This window comes from Mercenaria mercenaria, chromosome 1 (assembly GCF_021730395.1).
Source record: "Mercenaria mercenaria strain notata chromosome 1, MADL_Memer_1, whole genome shotgun sequence".
Taxonomy (NCBI): Eukaryota; Metazoa; Mollusca; class Bivalvia; order Venerida; family Veneridae; genus Mercenaria; species Mercenaria mercenaria.
Genome location: NC_069361.1, coordinates 18,186,014 through 18,203,031, shown reverse-complemented (window position 1 = coordinate 18,203,031; position 17,018 = coordinate 18,186,014). Strand labels below are relative to the sequence as shown.

General features: G+C 34.4%; 1 protein-coding gene across 1 annotated transcript; it reads left to right on the top strand.

Moving 5' to 3' along the window:
- Positions 1-319: 319 nt before the first annotated feature.
- Positions 320-4,661, top strand: LOC123544858 (uncharacterized). The gene is made up of 4 exons (XM_045330937.2): positions 320-435; positions 2,115-2,375; positions 2,657-2,816; positions 3,719-4,661. The coding sequence occupies exons 1-4, from the start codon at positions 328-330 to the stop codon at positions 3,799-3,801; spliced, it is 612 nt and encodes a 203-aa protein (XP_045186872.1). The 5' UTR covers positions 320-327; the 3' UTR covers positions 3,802-4,661.
- Positions 4,662-17,018: the final 12,357 nt, after the last annotated feature.

The window sequence follows — 17,018 nt, the reverse complement described above, 5'->3', positions numbered from 1 at the left end:
GTAGAAAATAATGCAACCTAGATATTAATTACTTGTCCATATTATTTTAAATTTCTCCTGTTCATAACATCTTCATTTAGGTTGTGCAAGGTTACATTTTATACTTGAATATTACTGACAGAAAATATCTTGTTGAAATGAGTCTGTTTTACCAAACATATAATTTATTATTTTACATTATATATCATTACAACGGTATAACAAACTAAGAATAAAATGGATTTAGCCTCAAAAGCTTGACATGTCATACAAGACAAAAGGAAAAATCATTACTATGTACATTCATATCACGTGTTTTAAATTGACCAATGGTCCCTAACACTGTTGATGCAACAGTCTGTATATAAACAAGACATTCCCTCTCTTCAAAGCACCTTACATCTGCAAGCGAAGAAGCTGTTTCTATCAACTGAAAAGGAACTTAACAGAAACATGGTAAGTGAAATTTTCTTTATAAACAATAAGCTGTTGATTTCATTACTGTTATATATGATATTATAAACTTTGTTATTGTTGTTTATAATACCTGTATAGTATTAGTTACACTGCTTGTTGGCGGCAGGATACGGGATATACGCTGTCGAGGAAATCCATATCAGATATGGATTTTCGAGTCTGCGTATATCCCGTATCCTGTCACCAACAAGCCGTGTAACGATTTTATCTTGCCGACTACCCTTTACTTACATGTTATAATCTAATATTTTGTAAATTAACAAAGCGGCAGCCATTGTTTTTTAACAAAATTCATATCTGAAATGTACAACCAGGATATGGAATATATTCTGTCTCCACGTGACGTCTATTGACCAATAGAAATGCAAGAAACTTGTAGGAGGCAAGATAAATACAAATACCTGCTCTAAGGAGAAACTTGTCAGCGTATAATTGAAAATGCGGCTAACGAATACAACAAATATATGAAATTTTACAAATATTATCAATTACTAGAACTGCGTCGCCAAAGACTCCAACATCTCTGACATACATTTGTATTCGCTTCATTCCAACTTTTAAAACTTTAAGAATTAATTAATATATTAGCACAAATTGCCTTTATTTTCATCTGTATAGCAAGTAATCAGGAAGAAGAAAGGCTATTACTCTAACGTAAATGAAACATGCTGTGAGATTTATGTGAAATGTTTCGAAATTTTAAATTTATATTGCATTTCATTTCGTTGAAGTCAGGGGTGGATCTAAGTAGGGGCCCAAGCCGCCCCCTTAAATCGCACCCCCCCCCCCCCCTCTCAAAATCATTTCTTATAGCTTATAATCTAATAATCAGATATCAGTCATTTTAACAATACTTTTTGGGCTGATTCGCACGTAAAAAATTGTAATAGTACTATTTATAAGCATTGAAGTGCTGGAAACGGAGACAGTTAAATTAAATAGCTATCAACCTCTCGTCATACTGCTTATCTCGAACATTTACAAAATTTAAAAGATGATATTGCATGAAATAGTCATGCTCAAAGTATGTCAAATATAAGTTAGAACGGAAATGTTCGGAGGTTATATGCCCCTTGGCTCAAAGTCGTCCGGGATCCGTCCTTTGTAGTTGTAAACATAACATGAAATGAAGAAGTAAGAGTGAGCCTTAGGCAAAGGTTATAAGACTGAGTTAGGGACAAGTCTCGAATCTCCAGCTTCTGACTGTTTGATTCTGAGTTCGTTTTTTAAATTGACTAATGGAAGAGCAGCACTCAAGGAGTGACCTCAAAACATTTATGATCTTGCACGAAGGTAATGTTTGCTTATAGAAACACTACCGTAATCCAGAAACTAAGCACGGGAGAAGTATTTTGTTTTAGACATGTTGTATTAAATGGCAGACCTTGTTTAAATGTTTTAAAGTTGACATTGTGATACAGCTATTTATATATGCCCATTTTTTATGTTTACAACTTCAAGTCCACACTGAATAACTGTTAATAAAGCGTCTTTAAACTACTGGACATTTTGATGACACATATTCATGTAATGCTGGTTTTATATTCAAGTAAGAAATATACCTAACGCTCAGTGACGCAGCTGTAGTGTCATAAACAATTAAATGTCATCTTTTTCATTCTAATACGACTAACTTAACTGGTGATATTCTATTTCAGAGGGTGGCAATATTCGTCTCGGTCATGTTACTTGTGTGTTGTCTGTCCACGGACGCCCTTTGGGGAAGACGTAGACGACGTTCAAGCAGGACGGTTAACGCAAACGTGAGGGTAAACAATGGGCAACCAACGCTTGAAGGAAGTTGGACACATCAGGGAGATAACTGGGAAAGTTCGGTGACAGGAAGTGTCGATCCCTCAGGAAATTGGAATGTTGGAGTTGGTGCCACATGGCATTTTAAAAAAAGGAGTGTTGAATTAGTAAGAATGTTTAAAGATACTATACTTCAAGTACTTTCATTAGCCTATTAGCATTGCTTGTGTACTGTTAAAATTAAAAATCAAGACCGATTGATCATTGACGACCATTCACAAGCGCATTAATGAATGTTATTGACAAAGCTTTATTATAAAATATATAAAGTATGTTGATACTTTTGGAAACATTGTTGTACGTTTATATCATATATATATATGATGCTATTGAATAATTAGCATTAACAAATAAGTTTCATTTTGTATATTCAATTTCTCTATTTCAGCATGGCAACCGTTACAATGTCACACTGCAAGTTGATCCGTGTAATTTCAAGTCATATGACGACGACCGGGACGGAATAATAAGTAAAGAGGAATTCTACGCTGTATTCGGGGAAAACGAAAAGACTGATGCTCTATTCGATGACCTAGATTACCCAACAGGTTGTTTAAGCATTATTTGTTTAATATAAATACTTAATTAATCTGCCATGGAATAGTCCTGTTTACAGGTGTTGCAAATCCGTATCCTCTATATTAGAGGTTGATTGCGATCACTTAAATTATTATCTCTGTGAATTGTACACTTTTCACAAAGAAAGCTAGAACATGCTGATTTTTAAACAAACTGAATCTTTTAAACATCATGAACTCTTTTTTTAAATAGTATATAAATATACAAATACAATGTAGTCTGATTTAAAATTTGTCATACGTTTGATGCACGCTGCAACAATATATAGTGAAATTTATTCAGTTGTTAACTTGCTATTCATTAGCTATATGTTGAAATCTTTTATCTGAGGAAGCCATCTAGCTAGCTTACGGCAGGTCGGTGGTTCTACCCATGTATTTGCTCGTGATGAAATAATGCACGGAATGGCACATGGGGTCTTCCTCCACCATCAAAGCTGGAAAGTCGCCATATGACCTACATTTGTGTCGGTGCGACGTTAAACCCAACAAAAATAAAATAAAAAAGATATCTTTTATTATCAGTCTAGTCTACTTGTCAGTACCTTTGGTTAAATCTTACTTTATATTTAATATTTCTGCATGTTTACGCGAAACCATTTAGTGATATACCTAAAACAACTGTTAATGCAACGGGATAGCTTGCTCTTTTGATATACACCGTGCAAGACATATTTGCATGACTTAAGGTTACAATTCAGCCATTAGTGACTAAACCTTCTCATCGATGTTATAACTAAACTGATACTGGTATTTATGATTAATTAAACATATATCTATACTGATCAAGTCCTGTCGAGAAAAATATCTGCAGTCAGGTTCATTGGTCTTACTAAGCCATAAAAAGTTAAAATGTTTACTTTCGCATTCAGCTGATGGCGTTATAGAAATTGAAGAATTCTACGAACTGGCACCTGTGACAATTACTGAATGTGCGGACGTGGATGAGGAGTAGAAACATCTTCTAAATGTGCGGACAATTTGTGGTTTCTGAAGGATGTATAATGAACATTTCTTTTCGATATAAAAAACATGTAGATATACTCACATTATTTAATTAGCGTAAGGTATTTAGGTTTTGGTTTCTTAAACAAGAATTACATCTACAAAACATTAATTTGCATAGCGTTAGCGAAAGATCACAACCACAAATATAAAAATAGGTCCGCATAGTTTGTGCGTTTATGTTGATTTGTTCCTAACCAAACATTTGTATTTTTCTTTCTGTCTAATTTTTCAATGTTTTGAATATCTATCCTATTATATATTTTCATAAGACAATTTTTAACTCTTAGGTATAGCATTTACTTCGGCCATCTTTACCATGTAGGTAATTCACTATCAACAAAAACGTTATCAAAACTACATTTCGTTATAAACTTTTTATGAATACATAATAAAATATGCTAAGGCTTTTGTGTGCAAATGCGATCTTGTCAATTTGTCAGACATGTTTATCTATAGATTTAAGAATCTGTGCCTTCTAAAACAGTAAATATGGATAAAACCGAGGTAAAGACAGTTACGAATAAAGGGATAGTTACCTATATTCAAGTGAATCTGTGTATCTTTTCGAGAAAAATCAATTTTAAAACGCGCAAAATTTCCCCGTATGGCAATTATTGTATCTTGAATACATTCTTTTCTCTTTTTTTCCATACGATTATTCTGATAAATTGTTTCATTTAAATTAATTAAATATGTATATCAAAAAATCCGCATCAAATGATTTTTAGAGATCTTGCGCTGTTGAAAGAAATTCATCATATTACTACTTCTTAACTAAAACAATTGTGTAATAAAATTCTAAAGAAATATCTTTGTTTGAGATTATACCTGCGTTGAAAACCCGTTCCCCAATAAGTTTAGTCAGAGGTTTCTACTTACAACAGACCATGCTTTACACCAATTGGTGAAGTATAGAATCTTTAACATATATCACATAAGTCTCATCGCTGATCTAATACAGCTCATGGTTTTGAACAGATGCTTGTAGCCTGAACTTATCAGCATTTTGCGATCTTACCTAGCTTTCGAATTGAATAATAACGACCAAAAGGTGTGCGCAGGGCCGCACGTGTTTTACCTAAGTGCTAGCATACAAGAAATTGAAACATTTCAACGGTACAAGATGGTACACGCATACGCGTACACACTTATAAATTAAATGTAAAATAGTGATTATATTGCGCATAACATTGACTAAAATGTAACAGGCTCAGTTTGATTGGACGATGGTGGGGAAATACATACTTTCGTCCACGTTCTGTAACCCAGGGTTATGCAGAACCCAGCTTATATTACAAGTACCAAAATTACAATTTAGGGACATCCGCAGATGTGTTCGTACGGCGGTGTACGGGGAGCCTTCAGTATTACACTAGACAAATGTACAATTCCATGAAAAGAGACGTATTGCCCCCAGTTAAAGTAACGGACGAGCCCAGAAAATAGAATTTAAAGAGGGGCTTGTATTCACCAAAGCTCTAGGCAAAACCATTTTAGAATTTGACAAAAGAATGTATTTTCTTTCTTTTTTATGACAAATTGTTTCCGAAAGCCCAAATCTTCAAAATCTTCCCTAACGCATATATACATGTACGTTCCACAGATCTACCATTACTAGCTATAGTACATCGATTCGTAGCAAAAGTAGGACAAAAAATAAATGTTTACAGTCTTTATTTAACTCTTAATTTCTGATAAAGAAAGTGGACAAATATGGGCAAACAGACGGAACTGAAAAACTTCTTGTATGATTAAATGTGTTGCTCGAAAAGCCACATTTGCCTAGAAATACTCAGTTGTTGTCTTACAAGTCACTGAGTCGATAAGAAATTTGGCCTTGTAGTTTAAGGTGACTAATAGTGAATACTTTCATACTCTACGTAGAAGGGGCCTCTGTTGTCGTGTGGTTAAGGTCGATGACTTCTTACCACTTGCCCCTCATAGATGTATGTTCAAGCCTCGCTCGGGGCGTTGGATTCTTCATGTGAGGAATCAATCCAGCTGGCTTACGGAAGGTCGATGGTTCTACTCAGGTGCCCGCCCGTGATGAAATGATCCACGGATGCATCTGAGGAATCAGGGAAAAACCTTTTTATGAGAAAGGTGGATCAAACAATAGTACAGCTAGGACACCTGGGATCTTCCTCCAGCATCAAAGCCTGGAAAGTCGCCATATTACCTGTAATTGTGTCGGTGTGACATTAAACCCAACAACAACAACAACAGGAAAAATCTTTACATAAAGAAAACCATTTTCGCGCGCTCTCAATGATGTTATATTATTTGATAGATATTTAAATTAGTAGACGAAACAAGCAGCCACTTTCCTCTGAGTTTATACATGTCATTTGCCATTTAGAACATTAAATGGAAATATGAAGCGAAAAGAACATGTCCCAAATTTTGACTCAGGTGATAATAACTAACGAAATAAATGACAATGATATTAATTGATGTTTAGTTTGTTAGTGATCCTGCACAGAAATAATAACTAGGGGTTGGGACAGGCGAGGAATTAGCCAAGCCTCTGTATCTGTCATACTGACCTTACATATTTCCGCGGAGGATCAATAACAAATCCCATAATTAATTTGTTTTGTCGACAACTTATGTTCAGCCTTACCAGTCACCGTCCACAGAAATAAAGCTGCAGAGGGAGGGGAAGGGGGGGGGGGGGGGGGGGGCTTATCACCAGACCACCTTTTAACCTATTGAAACGCTAGAATCCTGTGGGAGGTAAATTGAATAACCATTTGTTAATTGTTTAAGGTAGAATTGTTAATTATAGTAAGTACGGAACTGTTTAAAATCAATCATTACAAAGACAATGTGTTCATTTTCATCAAGGTAGCTGAACGCTATATAAAGCATACTTTGATTGCCAGTTAGATATGATATATTTAATAGATAGAAAAAACTAGACACCTCTATGCTTTAGGTTTTAACTGTGATTTAAAGTGTAAAGTTTAAAGTGTAAAAAAAAAACACTTTTTTGTTACAGAATGTTAAAGTCTATATGCTTATCGAAAGTATCTCTGATAATGTTGTTTACAACAGTTCCAGTTTTAAAGTCTTACTGACAATTAACAAGTTGTACAAAAGATAATTCGTTTCTTATCATAAGCCACATCTACGCTGAAAACCTTAAACATTTCTGAAACAAATAGCTTATGCTAGTCAATGCCCGCTTTAAAGCGACTAACCCACACATCGTGGTGTCAGATTTTAAAAATGTCAAACTTCTGCTTTATTCACCTATATGCTGCATATTCGATGTTCTTACAAGGTATTATTCATCAAATTCAGTTGAAAATCGTTGTTTTCTTAATACATTTAAAATAAAAACATTCGTCTACAATTTCTGATAAGGGTTTCCCGGTTTATAAAAAAAAACGGAATTCTCCGTCAGCAAACATCACGTGATTTTCAAAAGAGCGCACATGTATAGGTATCGCACACGATTGTGACGTTTTGAAATGAAAACAAAACAATAACATTATATGAAGTTAGTACACTTAGTACTAATAAACTTTGATAATGTGGCAGTTGACCTCAATACAATCGACACTGTTCATTTTCCAATACAGGTAAATCCAATATTTGCTTTACAATACATCTATGACGGATTAGATTTGAACACCCCTGGACTAATTGAACTCAACTGCCACATTATCAAAGTTTATTAGTACGTTAACGATGCAGTCAGCGATTTCTCGTTGGCCTAGTGCGGTTACGGTATTCTTATTATACTCTTTCGTCGTGAGTTCGATTCCTAGATCCGTTAAATTGTTTCTGTTAATTTTTTTTCACTACAATTAAATGAAGAGAAAACGAGTTAGTAAATCTAGTTTTAAAATGTTCACTAAAATTATGTGTCACAACTGACACGTAATTATGTCTAAATACACTCTACCTTTAATATGATCTAATGTTTTTTAAGCTTTCCTGTGATATTTTTAAACCTGTACGGGTTAGTTTTATAACAATCTTACACTTCACTTTAATACAAGCATTTCCCGGCCATAATATTAGGACTGATTGATTTATAGATACTTACAATTTTATACGAAAATAAGAAACAAACCAGAGAAAAACAAACTTACACAAAGTATGTAATGCAAACTGAAAAAATAGTTAGGGATCGAACTCCCGACGAAAATGTATTATAGTAGAAATACCGTAACAGCTCGGTCAACGAGGAATCACTGACTAAATCGTAAACTTAGTGTTTTGACTGAATTTTATGTTATTTTTAAACGCCATAATACTGTGCGCTACCTATAGTTCGGTTTTGTGGCGAGCGATGTTTGTGTACTTTTAATAATGGAACGGTCCGTTATTTAGGTAGTGTTATTCGGTACGATTTAGTGATTCTTACCTAAATAAGGCAAAGTAAATCATGCTGACTTCCCTAAACGGTAGACATGAGTATAAATTGACCCATCAAACTACTAATCCACCGACAATTTTTGACAGTGACGTCATTTTGTAAACAAACTATAAATAACCACGGTATATCCCCAAACAGATGTATACTTATAATAGATAGAAATATGTCCCTATCGTATCAGAAACTCTAAGTAAGGTATGGCACTGTGGATGTGTTGGCTACTTGTCACGCAGGCGATGTAAGTTCGAAACCAGTGGTAGGCGATGTACATTTTATGTATTTTTTGTAGCAAAAAAAAAAATTGTTTGAAAGACCAGTCACATTTGCTTCCTTGATTTGGAAAAATGTTGTTTTTATATGTGTTTCTTGTTATCTTTTTTAAATTATCAGTCATTCATTTTAGTATGAAGTATACCAAATGTTAAAGCAACATATACCTGTCTCGCCGTCCGTCTGTTGTGTTTTAGAATAGATATTGCTTTGTCGTTATTCTCCAAAGGCTTGTTACAGTTAAAAACGTGTTCATAGCCATTTAGCCATTTTATGTGAAGTGAAATAACAAACGTTTTCTACACAATTTATTCTGTACGCATAATTCGTGATGCACTAGAAAATCAAGATAACTATATAGTTGAATAAAAAATATCGTGCGGGAAAAAGTTCCGCCGACCGGATTCGAACTCGGTATTTTTCGGTTACTACGACAGCGCCGTTATCCTCTGGGCTACATATCCATGCAAGCTATGGGTAAAGAAACATAATGATAATCCAGTACAATATAAGGTAAACATTTGAAAGTAAACACAATATGATGTCACTGTCAGGTATCCCTGGTCGGATAGTACATGCGCACTTTTGATTTGCTGCCTACGTGATGATAGCGTCTAAAAATATTGTCGCGTCTCGTTCTATATTTATCAATGTTTACAAAATAAAGAGTTGTAACGGTTTATAAAAGTACATGAAAAAACTGCAAATTTTCGAATGTTCCCGTAATTCTGGAAACTACAGACTGGCCAACCATGTTTCATGTACATATATTAAACAGTGGCGGTATTTTGCCTTTCGGTGATATTTTTTTTAATTACAATTCACAATGTGTGGGTTAGTCGCTTTAAGTAGAGACCGTACCATAGCTCTTCACATTCTTCTATTTTTCAATAAAAGTGGTTTTTACAAGAGCACCGGTTACGATTGAAAATGTAAACAACCGACTCTATAAATTATTTGAATGAATGAATGAATGAATGATCGTCGATCTTAGTCATAATACTGATTGACAGTGAATGCTAATGACTCCATGTGTTGCAAGAAGGTATTTAATTTGTAACTGTAATTTCCTATCAATTGATATCCTGTCGAAACTGGTAAAATAATTGCTTATATTAGGACAAAGCTCACTGTCTTTGCCGTTCGCCAGCTGCTAAAAAGGCAAATATATAAGATTCAGTGTAAGTTATATTTCACTGATACTACCAGTTAGTAACTTCATACTCTAAAAACACGTCAGAGAAATTTGGGCAGTTTTGACCGATTAAAACGTTTATAGCATTAGATTATATTTTTTCTTTACACGAAAATTGCCGTTAGGTAACCAAGCGAATACGCCGATAATCCGGCCGATTATGTGTTATTGTCACAAAACTGTTCCAGTTCACGTAATCTAATCGGTGTACTTAAACTGGCTAGCTATAGCTACTGCTGTTATAGAGAAGTGGTAGAGTGTCTGCCTTAGGTGTGAGAGTTCCTGGGTTCGAGTCCCTGTAACAGCTTAACAATTTTCATTCTGCTACACCATCTTTATGCTGTTAAGGTAGTTCTGCACGTTTGGTAAACCGGAAGTGATGGAGTAACGTCATTTATCCGGAAAACGTAGAATAAAGCCTGGATTCGGCGGACGGAAATGAAAATCATTTTATGAATAAATGGCAATCCGCGACTAAATTTATTACAATGGCACTGTTACTATCTTTCTAAAGTTAAAATATGATATTAAAACATTTGACACGTTAAATAATTCAAAATAATGTCTGAAAATTAGCTTGAAATGTGCGGTTCACTTTAATCATGGTCAAATATCTCAAAAATAAGCACACGGACCTATTCATTTTATTTCACCAAATTATAGACCATATATTTATTTAAGACTTTAAGAAATTTCATTAAAATCTACATTGTAGAAAATTTTCTATTCGAGAAAATGTTATGAAAGTTGCGATTTTTCCATAGACTTCCATTATGAAAAATTGCGTGAGGTCCATATTTTTCAGATCAGTCTAGCAAAAAATCAAGCACACGACCCTATCTTTTTTATTTGCTGAATTTTCTAAGTATATTCTGAAGTTTTGAAAAATCAGAGCTTAATCAAATTCTACATTGTAGAAAAAATTTCGATACAAACGTGCAGAACTACCTTAAAGGACTGTTCCAGTTGTCCTATATTTTAGCACACAGTATCATGGGTCATTATTTAGAAATCCAGATCACAGTTGAATGTTAAATCAAATGCACCCAAGTAGAAAATATTCGCTGTATTATGTCCCTTTGATGTTTATGCTCTCCAGGTCCAAGAAGAGTTACATTTCCTTGATCACAAAATTTTCTTTTACATGAAAATATTAAATGCTCATAACTCTACGCTTCTGGTTAAAATATTGTTAATATATCTATTTTTGAGAAATATATGTACATTTGTCCTCATTTAAAAGCTTTTTCACTTCATTACTATGATTTGAAAAACTTTTGTTCTAGCTCTACTTTAAGTGCAATATTTCTCATAACATAAAGGTTTGGAAGTTAAGATTTCCCTTGTTTACGTTATCGTCAGAAGGGTGTATTTAACTTACGTAACGAAATACATTCAAAGTAATTTAGTACTTCGGTCTTTTGCACATAATTAGCTTGATAAATGGGTTTTCCCAAAAAGTGCCATGTATAGTCGTGCGTGTCTATGAGTCAGTTAAATCCATACGCACACATTCAAATCTATGGACCGCCGCAGATGTCTGATTCATTTATTGTCAATAAAGTGTTTTATATTGTCAGACGGCCATGTAATTTTGTCAAAATGTGATGTAGACTTTTGTAAATAGTGTCTTATATTAGTATTTCCAAATGCGGTGTCTTCTGATCCAATATCTTAGTATGTTAAATAAGAAAATGGTGTCATGTTACACATATTATATTAGACAGCTGTTTCGTTATGTCACAATGTGGTGTGAACTTGTCTAAGTAATGTCTTATGTTAAATAGCTATGCTATTTTTTATACTGTGACGTTGGCTGGTCCACTTATGTCTTGTTATGTTAAATAGCTATGCTATTTTTTTATACTGTGACGTTGGCTGGTCCACTTGTGTCTTGTTATGTTAAACAGCTATGTTATCTTTTATACTGTGACGTTGGCTGGTCCACTTGTGTCTTGTTATGTTAAATAGCTGTGTTATTATGTCATAATGTGTTGAGAAGTTGTTCAAATTGCGTCTTATTTTGGCAAACAGCACGCTATTACGTTGGAATTTGTTGTTGGCTTTTATTAACAGAGTCTTTTTGATGTTATATTTGCTACGTTATTTTGTCAAAATTTGGTGTGAACTTGTCACAGTAGTGTCTTGTGGTATGCTGGTTTAAGCAAACCGCCCATGTCTTTAGTACATTTGATAGCAATGAACACTATATTTTACAAAGACTTCTAGAAGCCTCATTGCTACAAATCATTCTCTGAAAACCAGAAAGTTGGAAAAATTTAAATTCTCTAATCAATTTATTACTAAAACGCTTTTAAATATCTAAAACTCAGTTCTAAAACCAAGACCTGATTTGTTTCCGAAACATTTGACCTCTGGAAACCACTAGAGATATCTTCAAATTGTCAAAGTGAGATCATAATTTGTGCGGAATTGATCGTTTTCTATAAGCACAGTCCACAAGTGTTGCAATATATGTATCTGGTTGAACGAGTCGGGAGTAGTGTTTGAATCAGTTGTTGAACGTGTAAGGCTTTTTAAATATATTTTTAAGAAGGACAAAGAATTTCACATATACAAAAAAACTTTCATGATTTAAAGATATATTGGCCCCAAATCCATACAGTTACTATGCAAGCATAGAATTAACAGAGTACTGTGTACTAGGTTTATAATGGTAAACACCTAATACATGTATAGCTAAACTGCAATAAATGTGTACTACCACTAAAATTCTGGAAGATTTTAAACAAATGGTTTTTATACATGATATCTTATTGTGAATAAAATACTACAAATACAGATAGTTTACGTAAAAGGGTGATTTAATAAATTCTGTCATTAATGGTTTTCAATAAAAACCATTGTACAAAACAGCACGGGAGTTCCATGTACTTGATAACAGGTGTTTACTCAACATCGATTAAATCCAGTTACATTTGACCAAGTTATCCAGTGGTTAACTGTATACTTTTTTACACAGTGTCTACATTTCAATTCCTATATTGAAACTTAAAGAAAACAGAAATCAGGGCCTTACATTTAGCCCTAGTTTCTTTGTGGGTATCCCCAAAAGAGATACCTTCTGAATTGTGTCGTATTCATGGTAGTTCAGTAGTGGCGTTAAGGAAAGTTTTTCGTTTGGGTAAACACTTTAAAGCGGTTCAAAGTTATTTTCAAGGCAGTAACCGTCCATGCAGGCCTGTTGTTGCAGCAAGTAGCTCACACTGTAGGCATTTTAAAAGAGACCGGCCCCAGAGTCTGACTTACAGTTTGAGATTAAAGACGTTTTGTGCTAGATTGGCTTCCCATTTGTTAACACCAGACCAAAAGTCCAAACGTTATATTGCGCCAAAACACTGCAAAATAAAAGGTGCGCATTGAGTATCTAGAAAATAGCTAATACAAGTTTCTGCACATATAGTTTATTCAAGTGAACATTAGTATCATGTCATACATTGGAATGACCGCTAATTATTAAAACTTGCTGATATAAGATTTTATTTCATGCTGTTTGAGTATTTAAATGAAATATATCGAAAAAATAGTGAAGGGGTTTAATCGCTTTCCCGTCTTTTATAGAAAGATTCCATTCGTCTCGCAAGATATCAAAATCAAAATGACAAGGCCTGTTGAACGTTGTACACTATTGTTACACATTGATCCAAAGCTACATAAATGTTTATATTTACAAGGTACCTACCCAAACATGATGATTCTATTTTTTGTTTTTGTTTCTTTTTTCTTCTTTTTCATTTTTTTTGTTGTATATACTTACAAATACTGTTCAAAAAGTTAGTCATTTTTGAAATCTAACCAGGAAAGTTTTATCGTGAAAATCTCAAACGCTTCCTCCTTCATAACTTAACCAATGAAAATCGTTTGTGAAATCCTTTTGTTTGAGCATTTCTCTGTGTACCTTATTGTTCTTTTGATCGTATTGGATGTTACGAAGATAACCCTATTTTAAGACACTTCCTTGACTAGAGGCTTCGTGTTTTTAGGACTTTGTTTTATATATACCGGCAACCAAAATTAAGTAGGTACATTATATCATTGAATACTCTATTATAAAAAAAGTATCAACTTTCTATCTACGATCAAACATTACTGAAAATATATCGTAGATTCAAAGCTTTTTCTAAAACATGTGTGCTAGTATTTGTACTATAAAGCTACGTAATAAGAACTACCAGTTCTATATGCAAAATTCTTGTTCATTGTTTGTACACCATATAATATGGCTTTCATTTAAAATGGAATTTACCCTCGAGTAGCTTTTCTCGAGGGTAATTATTAAACGAACTGCTATTACAAAAACGAAAAGAACATAATGAACAGAACATTTTATTTCAGTAACTTACACGTATACGTTATCGCGCTACATACATACCGTTTTATATATAATAATTTCACGGTCACGTGATAAACTTATACAAACTTTAAGTAGAAAAAGAAACATAGAAAACTGTAATCGTATTTTGTGAAAGGAGAATAGACGTTCACACATTAAACAGATGTTATTATATAACAAATGTACGGTATGATATTATACGTTGTACAAATTTTACAAGTTATGTAATACCATATGACACCCTGACAAACTTTTCACAAATACCTTATGCATGCATTAAGAGTACCTAATAAAGTAAATTGCACTAAGAATGTATAAAATACTTATTATAATAATAAGTAAGACAAAAATTGCATCCACTGTGCTGCATGCCTTTCGAAAACCAAACTCTGCATCTGATAAAAAGTTGTTATCCTCGAACCATTTTTCTACTCTTGATGTATGAATACTGTTAAATAATTTTCCAAAATTGTTGAGTAAATTTTCTCTCTTTTTATGCAGAGGAGCCTTGTGTCCAAAGTTCAGGAAAATACCCTGAATCAAAACAAATGCTGAATAAATTTGTAATATGTCCTACTGATATATCAATAGACTCAATAAAATATTCATTCAATAAATTATCACTGGTAGATTCCGTAGACGACGCCTTATTGCTATTTAAACGACGGACTGCTGCTAGCACCTCCTCATTTATAAATGGCAAATGAATCTGAACGCTATACTTTGAACAGCTGAATCAAACTGACTAATGTGTTGACTTCTTTAGTATTTTCCCTTCATCTTCCATCCCCTTCCCCACCCCTTTCGCCCATCCCCCGCGCCTGCACCCTTATAAAGCTTTTTTTACAATTGTTATGTTCATTTCGGTAATTAACATTACAGATTTTCATCTTTTTTTATCTAAACACCCATGTTTCTGGCACTCTTTTGAGCAGGTTAAGTCAAAATTTGAACTGTTTCCGGTCTAAAAGTTTAAATAAGACTAGTGAACAACATGGTCGTGTTCTGAAATGTTATGTAATGTTTCCCAGAATAATTTTACCTTTTGTTAGTGATATTTTGCATATTCTCGGTAATGTGCCAATCCTGTGAAATATGGATTTCAAACTGACGTACCATATAAAAATTTAATGGAGACCAGTTTGCAACCACTGAGAACGATTAAAATATCATATTAAGAACAAAGCTTTGATCAGATTAGTTTGGAAATGGGTTAAACATTACAATGGCACAGAATCTTGCTGAAGTTTTATGCCATGTTAAAAATGGCAGACGTACAGGTTATAAGGATCCTGCATTTTTATTTGGATCCTCTTTGATTTTACTATTCTTTATAGATAGAAATTTCTTATTGAACGTTAAACGTGTATGTGATGAAAACCTTCAAAGTGCTTCTCCTTTGAGGCTTTATGAGCCCTAATAAATGCTCAAGACGATCCATAGGCACAAGCAAAATGGTGGCATATCCGAAATTGTACATACGAGATAATGGAAAGTTGCAACAACCCTTAAACTATCTAGTACAGATTTAAGCGGGCTCTAGTACAAACTTTTGTGGACTCTAGTACAGACTTAGGCGGACTTTAGTGTAAACTTAGGTGGACCCTAGTACAGACTTAGGCGGACTGTAGAACAAGCTAAGGCGGACTCTAGTACAGACTTAGGCGGACTTTAGCGCAAACTTAGGTGGACCCTAGTACAGACTCAGGCGGACTATAGAACAAGCTTAGGCGGATTCTAGTACAGACTTATTGTTCAGACACATCAAATGGAATTTGTGAAGGTCAGACTATATAACAATACTGAATACAAGTATGTGGAAACGTTTTACGATCACCACATGGTACTTAAAGATTGTGGTTAAGATACGTGAGAAGATCCTTCGGAAGCATCGAGCGTAACCAAGAAAAAAATAAAAGAATACTCGGTGTGACTGAGCCCATTCATAAGAACGAATGAAGTGTTCGTCACCCCTCACGCCCCTGGCACTTGCTTCAGCAGAATAATATTAAACAGGGATATAAAGTAGACTCCGTGATCCCAAAGGATCAGAATATATAACAAAAAAACGAGTCATAGTACTGGAGGAATTTTGCGGTTACAACAAGGTACTTAATCATTGTTTTTGTGCTCTGAATCATTCAACTGACTGATTCACTTACTATGACTTCTATAAATTAGTACGGACAATTGATTTATAAGAGGAAAAGTCATTAAGCTCATTGAGAACATAGTAACATTACTATGAAATATAACAAGCATGTGCGCACCACGCATTTTTACTAAGACAAACACTATACACGTCGAAGTAACAGTTCGGACAATATCGAACGGACGGATCTTGAAGGTCAAGGTCACATTAGGTGTCAAAAGGTCGGCCAGAACTTTCGGTGCCGTAACTTTAACACACATAGAGAAATCACTTCTTTTATTTTGCAATGTGACGACCTGTAGCGCACTATACCTAAGTGCCTATTCAAAAGGTCAACGTCAGAAATGGGGTTCAAAGGTCATATCAAGCATTTTCTGAGAAATAACTTTAACATGCGTGGACGAATCTTATTTCCAAGCGGAATAGTTTATGTTCAAGAGATGGCGTGTCGCGTCCCTGCCACAAAGTTGTTATTTTATTTCTGGGCCAAAGGAGCAATTGTTTGTATAGGCAGAAATGTTTGTTTTTGGGTTTAACGCCGTTTTTCAACAGTATTTCAGTTATGTAACGGCGGGTAGTTAACCTAACAAGTGTTCCTGGATTCTGAACTAGTACAAAACTGTTCTCCGCAAGTAACTGCCAACTTCCTCACGTGAATCAGAGGTGGAGGACGAATGATTTCAGACACGATGTCTTTTATCGAGTCGTCATGGAGAACATACACCGCGATCCGTAGATCTGCGCTCTCCCTATTGAGCTAAGCGGGTAGGAATGTTTGTGTCAAAGAAAAGGTTTGTCAACAA